This window comes from Theropithecus gelada, chromosome 19 (genome assembly GCF_003255815.1).
Source record: "Theropithecus gelada isolate Dixy chromosome 19, Tgel_1.0, whole genome shotgun sequence".
Lineage (NCBI taxonomy): Eukaryota > Metazoa > Chordata > Mammalia > Primates > Cercopithecidae > Theropithecus > Theropithecus gelada.
Window position 1 is genome coordinate 47,220,059 of NC_037687.1, and position 10,133 is coordinate 47,230,191.

The 10,133-nt window shown below is 51.4% G+C and overlaps 1 protein-coding gene across 2 annotated transcripts in view; it reads right to left on the reverse strand.

Annotated features, from left to right (window-relative positions):
* Positions 1 to 2,859, reverse strand: part of TDRD12 (tudor domain containing 12) — a 95,567-nt gene extending 92,708 nt beyond the window's left edge. For both annotated transcript variants that reach the window (XM_025367666.1, XM_025367669.1), the window contains exon 1: positions 2,521 to 2,859. In XM_025367666.1, the coding sequence (XP_025223451.1) occupies positions 2,521 to 2,544 (24 nt within the window). In that variant the 5' untranslated portion in view covers positions 2,545 to 2,859. The remainder of the gene's footprint in view (positions 1 to 2,520) is intronic.
* Between the last annotated feature and the right edge of the window lie 7,274 nt (positions 2,860 to 10,133).

Genomic DNA, 10,133 nt, shown 5'->3' on the forward strand with positions numbered 1-10,133 from the left:
GTAAAAGCTAACTTCATCTGCAGGACAGGTGGTACCTGCACCGCACTTGGGGAGACACTCCTATTCAGGACAGAATTTGCTCAGGGGGTGAGCTGGGTGAGGGCCATAAGTGGGGGCAGATCAGAGTTGAGCAGGTAAATAAAAGGGTTCCTGGGCCCAACTGAGAGGAAAGGGGTTCCCTAACAGAAAGCAGGAAGTCCAGCTCCTGCCGTCAAAATTCTGCCTGGATGGTTGTGCACGTGTCAGGATGTGCAGCCCTGGAAGAGCCCTGTCTCTTCTAAAGGAGAAATCGGACTAGCATTCTTAGGACTGATAGACAACATCTGACCGGGGGAGAGGAGCTTGCCAAGTGGATCTGAACCCCTTAAAGTCTCGGGGCAAATTCTCTGTAAGAATCAGTTTCCTCAAACGTTTGTGAATCTTTGTTCAGAGAGATTACACAAGACATCAAGTAAGAGAAGGAGAGTGCTGGTTTTAAAAATCGCACCGGCCGGGCGCGGTAGCTCACGCCTGTAATCCCAGCACTTTCGGAGGCCAAAGTGGATGGATCATGAGGTCAGGAGATCGAGACCATGCTGGCTAACAAGGTGAAACCCCGTCTCTACTAAAAATACAAAAAATAAATAGCCGGGCGTGGTGGGCGCCTGTAGTCTCAGCTACTTGGGAGGCTGAGGCAGGAGAATGGTGTGAATCCGGGAGGTGGAGCTTGCAGTGAGCCCAGATCATGCCACTGCACTCCAGCTTGGGCGACTAAACAAGACTCCGTCTCAAAAAAAAAAAAAAACAAAAAACAAAAAAACCGCACCACTGGGCCAGGGGGTAATCCCAGGGCTTTGGGAGGCTGAGGTGGGATGATTGCTTGAGGCCAGGCGTTCCAGACCAGCCTAGGCAACAAACCTTGTCTCTATAAAAAATAAAATAGGCCAGGCGCGGTGGCTCATGCCTGTAATCCCAGCACTTTGGGAGGCTGAGACAGGTGGATCACCTGAGGTCAGGAGTTCGAGAACAGCCTGGCCAACGTGGTGAAACCCTGTCTCCACTAAAAATACAAAAATTAGCCAGCTGCGGTGGCGGGCGCCTGTAATCCCAGCTACTTGGGAAGCTGAGGTAGGGAACCCGGGAAGCGGAGACTGCAGTGAGCTGAGGTCACACCATTGCACTCCAGCCTGGGCAACAAAAGCGAAACTGTCTCAAAAAATAAATAAATAATATAATATAATATAATAATCTCACAATTTGCTACGTACCGCTCCTGGGCCCACTGAAGTGTGATTTTCAAAGTGATTGAGATTTCCTTTCTCCAATAACCCACACCCACTCCTCTGCTCTGGCCTGTCAGCTCCTTCCTCCAGCAACGCCTTCCCCTTTACCAGTGAGCCCTCACTGGACTTCAAGGCGGAAAAGCAAGGGTCCAGGCGGGCGTCCCTTCCCCGGGGACTAGTACATCGCCCACACAGAGCCCGCGCGGAGAGCAGAGAGGGCGACAGAGACCCGGGGCACGAGGGAAGCCGGGACCCATGGCGTGGGGCTGCCCGGGCTACCCGACCCTGTCCAAGCGCCGAGCCTGAGGGCCCCGTGGAGTACGGAGAGCGGGTCCCTGGGGACGCCAGTGTCGCGTGGCCCCTGTGACTAAGCATTCGAAGGGGCAGCCAATCCCACGCTCCTCCAAGTGCATCCCGGGTCACGCCATCTTCTACCCCAGCTCCCAGCCCGGGGTGCCCCCTAGTGGGGGCGCGGGGAGGGCTCGGGTGGGGGAAGGCGGGGTGTGATGTGGGGTGGGGGTGGAGTGGGGGTGGGGTGGGCTGCTGCTGGGGTGCAGGTGGGAGTGGAGATGGGGTGGTGGTGGGGTGTGTGGGGGGGATGAAATGTCGGGGTGGAGGTTTAAGTGGGGGGGGTGGGAATGAGGACGGGGTGGGGACAGGGGTGAGGGTGTGACTGTGGGGCGGGCAGGGATAAGGAAAAGGGTGGGAGCTGGGGCTAGGGTAGGAGTTGGGGGTGTGTGGGGGTGGGAGTGGGATGGGGTGGGAAGGCAGTGGGGGCATGGCATGGCCAGATGGAATATAGGGGGTTGGGGTGTGTGGGAGTGGGATGAAGTGTGTGGGAGTGGGATGGGTGGGGGCATAAGTGTGAGTATGGGGGTGGAGCTGGGTGGGAGTGGGTGTGGGAGGATATGTGGGCGGGGCGGGGAGTGGGCATGGAGGGATGTGTGGGCGGGGCGGGGAGTGGGCATGGGAGGATGTGTGGGCTGGGGGAGTGGGCGTGGGGGGATGTGGAGGCTGTGTAGGGCTGGGGTGGGAAGGGGACATGTGTAGCGCTGGGATGGGGGGAGTGGGTGTGGGGGGCTGTGTGGGACTCGGGTTGGGGGCTGGGGTGGGGGCTGTGTAGGGTGGGGGTGGGAGGCTGTGCGGGGCTGGGGTGGGTGTGGGGGGCTGTGTGGCGATGGGAGGCTGTGCCGGGGTGGGGGGTGTGAGGCTCTGCAGGGTGTGGGAGACTGTGTGGAGCTGGCTTCGCAGCGCTCACCTTCAGCACCAGGAGCTGGAGCATCCTCCTGGCGCCAGAGGGCAGATGGGCCCCCTCGCCCTGGAAGTCCCCTGCCGTCACGGGCGAGGCTGGCCGCGTCCGCCCCCGCCAGGCCCCCGCCGCGAGTGCTTTCCTTCCCTCCACGTTTAGCGCCTCGGCCCCCCGTGGCAGGTGCCCCACACTCCTTGTCCCCAGGAGCCCTCGCGGACCCCGGGGTCGGCCCGAGGCGACGCGCTCCGTCCTGGCAGTGACACAGCTCCTCGCTCGGGGCTCCCTGCCTGCCTGGCCTCGGGCCTCCCGCACCGACCGGATGCCCGCGCACGCCGAGCAGGCCTTAAGGCGTCGTAGACCACGTGGTCCACCCAACCGCCCAACAACGCCCTGCACAGCGCCACGCGGTGGCCGGGAGGACTGATGGGCCGAGGCCCCAGGAGGCCCGGCTTGGGGTAGCGTGATTCGCTCATTTGCCGCTGGCAGGAACCCCCAGGCCCCAAGGACACTCGCCTGTTCCTGGGAGGGATAGAGGGGCCGCGTGCAGCTGAGTCCGTTGGAAACCACCTTTGCAAAATTGTAACTGAGGAAATTGTGATGGTGAAAGAAATCAGACCTAACCAACTCCATCTTGCTTCTAATTTAAGCTGTCCTTGTTTATGCCTGGGCGGAAGCCCGACTAACTTTGGGAAGGAATTCAGTCCATGGTTTGACTCTGAAACAAAATTGATAAAAGCCTGTGAACCCTGAAAATGTGAGACAGGTGTCAGTTCATTTAGAGAGTTTATTTTGCCGGCAGGGCGAGGTGGCTCAGGCCTGTAATCCCAGCACTTTGGGAGGCCGAGGCGTGCGGATCACCTGATAAGGTTAGGAGCTGGAGACTAGCATCGTCAACATGGTGAAACCCCGTCTCCACTAAAAATAGAAAAATTAGCCAGGCATGGTGGCCCATGCCTGGAATCCCAGTTACTTGGGAGGCCGAGGCAGGAGAATCGCTTGAACCCGGGAGGCGGAGGTTTCAGTGAGCTGAAATCAGGCCACGGCACCCCAGCCTGGGTGACAGAGTGAGGCTCTGTCTCAAAAAATTAAAAAAAAAAAAAAAATTCACCAAGGTTGAGGACATGCGCCCCCGACACAGGAAGTCCTAATGACATTTGCCAGAGGTGGTCGGGGCACAGCTTGTGTTAAAGTTGGAGGGTGTCCAGGTTCTTGGTGTCTTGAAGAAAGAATTTGACAAAACGCACACACAAAGCAAGGAAGGAATGAAGGGTTTTATTGAAAAAGTACACTCCACAGCACGGGAGCGGACCTGAGCATAGGGGCTCAAAGTCCCCGTTACAGAATTTTCGTGAATTTAAATACTCTCTGCTTGGAGTATGCCTGATGTAAATGAAGACGGTGAAGTAAAGTTATGAAGTCATTTGCTGGGTGTATGCCCTATGGAGACGATATTTCCCGTTATAGCTGAAGTGTGAATCGGCCTTATGTTCCCTGTCTCCAGACCCTATTTTCCTGCCTCACTTGGTTTTATACATTTTAGGGAAGCATGAGACAACAATCCTTGGATCAGCTCAGTGGATCAGCTGACACCACCCACACCGATAATCTGCCTCAACCTGTTCTGCCATCCCAACCAGGAACAGACAACAGCAAGAAAAACTCGGACAACCTCTGATTCCATCTTCAACCTGGCCAATCAGCACTCCCCACTTCCCAAGCTCCTGCCCGCCCAATTGTCTTTAAAAACTCTGTTCCTTGAATGCTCGGAGAGATTGATTTGAGTAATAATAAAACTCCAGTCTCCCGCACAGCCGGCTCTGCATGAATTACTCTTTCTCCATTGCAATTCCCTGTCTTGATAAATTGGCTCTGTCTAGGCAGTGGGCAAGGTGAACCCATTAGGTGGTTACAAGTTCATTTTATTTTCAAAGAGACAGGGTATGGCTCTGTTGCCCACACTGAAGTGCAGTGGCACAATCATGGCTCACTGCAGCCTTGAATTCCTGGGCTCAGTTGATCCTCCAGCTTCAGCCTCTCAAGTAGCTGGGACTACAGGCACGCACCACCACACCTGGAAAAATTTTTAATTTTTTTGTAGAGATGGGGTCTCACTGTGTTGCCCAGGCTGGTCTCGAACTCCTGGGCTCATGCCATCCTTCCACCTCAGCCTCCTGAGCAGCTAGGATTACAGGCATGAACCACCATGCCGGGCCCTCAGTTGGTCCTTGTTGCCTGCCAGGGGGCCCCTGTCTTCCTGCTTTCTCTAGGCCAGCCCACACCCCTTAAATGCTGTGAGCTGGAAGCCCTGGTGGTGAGGAAGAGTCCTGGTCAGCCACGAATCCCTGGGTCTTCGTGGCCTCCTGGCAACATTTCCACTTGATCTGCACCTTCTGGAAAGGTTCCTGGTCCTGGGTTTCTTCCCAGCTGCCCTTCAACTGGCAGGGCTCTCCGAGTTGAAATGAGTTAATTTGCTAGTAAGGGAACCAGCAAGATGTCAAAGACTGCAACAGTTGGAGAGAGCATGGAAATTGTGGAGTTACATATTTGGGGAACAGAATGCTCACGTAAGCATGCAGTTCTATAAGAAAACTGGATTGCACGAGGTCCCACAGATAACGTGCACTTAAACTCTCAGGCAGGATGGTTGGAGAGGAAAGGTGTGTAGCTGCCAGTCGGGAGAAAAACACAGCTGCAAAGTGCATGATGTTCACCTGTTCCTGAAATTAGGTTGACAAGGCCTCACCTCCAGTCAAGGCACCTGGTATGGCCAACTCACCTGAAAGCTCAAGACCTCGCCAAAAAGAGATGGAAAACGACAGGACCTGATTTAAACAGGAGGTCCTGGCTGGGCGAGGTGGCTCAGGCCTGTAATCCCAACACTTTGGGAGGCCGAGGTGGGTGGACCACTTGAGGTCAGGAGTTCAAGACCAGCCTGGCTAATACGGTGAAGCCCTGTCTCTACTAAAAATATAAAAATTAGCCAGGCATGGTGACCGGCACCTGTAATTCCAGCTGCACAGGAGGCTGAGGCAGGAGAATCGCTTGAAGCAAGGAGGCAGAGGTCGTAGTGAGCTGAGATCATGCCACTGCACTCCAGCCTGGGCAACACAGTGAGACTCCATCTCAAAAAATATATATAATAAAATAAAATAAACAGGAGGTCTTGTAGCCAGGTGCAGTGACATGTGCCTGTAGTCTCAGCTACTTGGGAGGATGAGATGGGAGGATCCCTTGCCAGGAGTTGGAGCCCAGCCTTGGCAACATAGCAAGACCCCATCTTAAACAGAAAGTCCCAAAACAGTTCCCAATCCACAAAGATGGATAATACAGACTTCTCCCAGTTCTTGGTTTGGAGAGACCCTTTTTTCTTTGACTAGATCCTGTGCTACAGTTTTGTATTTCCCAATCGTTTTACAACATGGCTCACAGAAAATGGAAATATTTGTATATTACACTCCCACAGTCAAAACACTCACTGCCCTGGGGGTCCAGTCACCCAGTCTCCCCAAGGTTGAAAGGGGTCCACATTTATACTGTAACCTGCCCTCCTCCAACCCTGGCGCTAGCAGAAAACACTTTTTTTTTTTTTTTTTTTTTGAGATGCAGTCTCGCTCTGTCGCCCAGGCTGGAGTGCGGTGGCCGGATCTCAGCTCACTGCAAGCTCCGCCTCCCGGGTTCACGCCATTCTCCTGCCTCAGCCTCCCGAGTAGCTGGGACTACAGGCGCCCGCCACCTCACCCGGCTAGTTTTTTGTGTTTTTCAGTAGAGATGGGGTTTCACCGTGTTAGCCAGGATGGTCTCGATCTCCTGACCTCGTGATCCACCCGTCTTGGCCTCCCAAAGTGCTGGGATTACAGGCTTGAGCCACCGCGCCCGGCCAGAAAACACTTTTTTACAGATGCGCAAGGCTTCCTTTTTCTTCGCCCTGTCTCATGGTGCTGATTTTTTTTTTTTTTTTTTTTTTTTTGAGACAGGGTCTTGCTCTGTTGCCCAGGCTGGTGTGGAGTGGCGCAATCTTATCACTACTCACTGCAGCCTCTATCTCCTGGGTTCAAGTGATCTTTCCACCTCAACCTCCTGAGGAGATGAAACTCTAGGGGTGCACCACTATACCCAGCTGTTTTTTTTGTTGTGTTTTTTTTTTTTTTTTTGAGGCAGTCTCGCTCTGTCGCTCAGGTTGGAGTGCAGTGGTGCGATCTTGGCTCACTGCAACCTCCACCTCCTGGGTTCAAGCGATTCTTCACCTCAGCCTCCCAAGTAGCTGGGACTACAGCCATGTGCCACCATACCCAGCTCATTTTTGTATTTTTAGTAGAGATGGGGTTTACTATATTGACCAAGCTGGTCTCAAACTCCTGACATTGTGATCCACCCACCTCAGCCTCCCAAAGTGCTGAGATTACAGGTGTAAGCCACCATGCCCAGCCCACCCAGCTAATTTTGAATTTTTTTTATAGAGACGTGGTTTTCTTATGTTGCCTAGGCAGGTCTTGAACACCTGGGCTCAAATGATTCTTCCACCTTGGCCTCCCAAAGTGTTGGGATGATAGGTGTGAGCCGCCATGCCCTGCTGAATTTTGTTTTTAACTTTAAAAATATTTCTGGCCCAGCACAGTGGCTCACATCTGTAATCCCAGCACTTTGGGAGGCTGAGGCAGGTGGATCACTTGAGGTCAGGAGTTCAAAACCAGCCTGGTCAAATGGCAAAACCCCGTCTCTACTAAAAGTACAAAAATTAGCCAGATGTGGTGGTTCACGCCTGTAATCCCAGCTACCTGGGAGGCTGAGGCAGGAGAATCACTTGAACCCAGGAGGCAGAGGTTGCAGTGAGCCAAGATCGTACCACTGCACTCTAGCCTGGGCAACGAAGTAAGAATGTGTCTCAAAAAAAAAAAAAAAAAAAGGAAAAGAAAAGAAAAACTGTGTGTCATAAATGCCATCAACATCAGCAATCTGAGTTCTAAAACAGTATTAATTTTTCAGCTCATATTATTTGGGGTTACGGGGTATGGGCAAGGTACTGCTATAGGTATGAGGTCATGTGACAAGTCTCCCAAAAGGAATTCTTGGAAGGAGACAAGGTTCATTCAGATTAAAAACAACAACATACAGGCCAGGTGCAGTGGCTCACACCTGTAATCCCAGCACTCTGGGAGGCTGAGATAGGTGGATCACTTGAGGTCAGAAGTTCAAGACCAGCCTGGCCAACACGGTGAAGCCCCGTCTCTGCTAAAAATACAACCATTAGCCAGGCGCAATGGCACATGCCTGTAATCCCAGCTACTCAGAAGGCTGAGGCAGGAGAATCGCTTGAACCCAAGAGGCAGAGGTTGCAGTGAGCCGAAAGCACGCCACTGCACTCCAGCCTGGACAACAATGTGAGACTCCATCTCAAAAAAAAAAACCAAACAAACAAAAAACAAAACAAAGCATACATGAGGGAAACATGGTGTGAAAAAGATCTTTTCTATGAAGAAAAACCAGTCATATTACTTTATGATGACATCTTCTAATATCACCCACTGAGCCATGGGAACTCCAGTGAAGAGGGAGTTGGCCGTGGCACTAACCAGCTGCGTTTCTGTTTTTTCACTGGCAAAATCATGGTGTTCACTGAGGTCCCTTCTAGCAGCAACATTCTAGTAAACTTTGAGAGTCAAAAGACAAAGCAAGGCTGGGCATGGTGGCTCATGCCTATGATCCTGGGCACCTTGGGAGGCTGAGGCAGGCAGATCACCTGAGGTCAGGAGTTCAAGACCAACCTGGCCAACATGGTGAAACTCCATCTCTACTAAAAATACAAAAATTAGCTGGGTGTGGTTGCAGGTGCCTATAGTCACAGCTACTTGGGAGGCTGAGGCACGAGAATTGCTTGAACTCAGGAGGTGGAGGTTGCAGTGAACTGAGATTGCACCACTGCACTCCAGCCTGGGTAGCAGAGTGAGACTCTATCTCAAAAAACAAATCAAAAGACAACAATAATTTTTGTAGACTTTGTTTTTGTTTTTTTGAGACAGAGTTTTCCTCTTGTCACCCAGACGAGTGCAATCTGGGCTCACTGCAACCTCCGCCTCCTGGGTTCAAGCGATTCTCCTGCCTCAGCCTCCCAAGTAGCTGGAATTACAGGCATGTGCCACCATGCCTGGCTAGTTTTTTGTATTGTTAGGAGACGGGGTTTCACCATGTTGACCAGGCTGGTCTTGAACTCCTGACCTGAGGTGATCCACCCACCTCAGCCTCCCAAAATGCTGGGATTATAGGCATGAGCCACTGCATGCAGCCAACTTTTTTTTTTTCAATTGAACATAATTTCCCATTTTTGTAGATCCAAAAGGCAGACAAAATAATAGTATTTGTGGTTCTCAAAATTTACATATTGGAACCACTTATTGAAAAAAAAAAGATTTTACTTTAGATTGGGTATCTCACCCTTGGTCAGGTAATTCTTTGTTGTGGGTGGTGAGACTGCGCATTGCAGGTTGTTCAATTGCATTCCTGGCCTCTCCCCACTAGATGGTAGTAGCATACTCCCCCACCCCACCCACTCTGCCCACAGTTTCAACAACCAAAAATGTTTCCAGACAGAGCCAAATGTTCCCTAGGGCAAAAGGGCCCAGGTTGAGGACCGCAGAGCTAGATATAGTTCTCTAATCTGGATTAAATCATACATATAAACTTTATTCATCACTGTCTTTATCTTATAGTAGGAAAACTAAGGCATTTCATAAAATACGAAATCAGTTGTACAATGCATGATACAGTCAAAGATCTGGCCATGGAATTGGTGTCTTAACTATCATTTTTCACCTTTAATCAATAAACATTCTTCCTCTTTAAAGATGATGAAAAATTACTCATATTAAATACAGTAAAAATAAACATCGTTAATCAAATACTACATTTCTAACCTCTTTACATTCATGAGCACTGTGGAAACAAACAATGATGGTTTTTGTTATGGCTTTATGTTTCTTTAAAATACTAACTAGGCCAGGTGTGGCAGCTCATGCCTGTAATCTCAGCACTTTGTGAGGCCGAGGTGGGCGGATCACCTGAGGTCAGGAGTTCGAGACCAGCCTGGCCAACATGGTGAAACCCTGTTTCTACTAAAAATACAAAATTTAGTGGGACATGGTGGCGCACGCCTGTAGTCCCAGCTACTCAGGAGGCTAAGGCATGAGAATCGCTGGAACCTGGGAGGCAGAGGTTGCAGTGAGCCAAGATTGGGCCACTGTACTCCAGCCTGGGTTCTGGGCAAGAGTAAGACTCTGTCTCAAAAAAAAAAAAAAAAAAAAGTCTGGGTGTGGTGGCTCACGCCTGTAATCCCAGCACTTTGAGAGGCCAAGGTGGGCAGATCACGAGGTCAGGAGATCAAGACCATCCTGGCTAACACGGTGAAACCCCATCTCTACTAAAAATACAAAAAAATTAGCCAGGCATGGTGGTGGGCATCTGTAGTCCCAGCTACTCGGGAGGCTAAGGCAGGAGAATGGCATGAATCCGTGAGGCAGAGCTTGCAGTGAGCCGAGATTATGCCACTGCACTCCAGCCTGGGTGACAGAGCAAGACTCTGTCTCAGGAAAAAAAAAAAAGAAAAAAGAAATACTGAATTGCAGTAACTT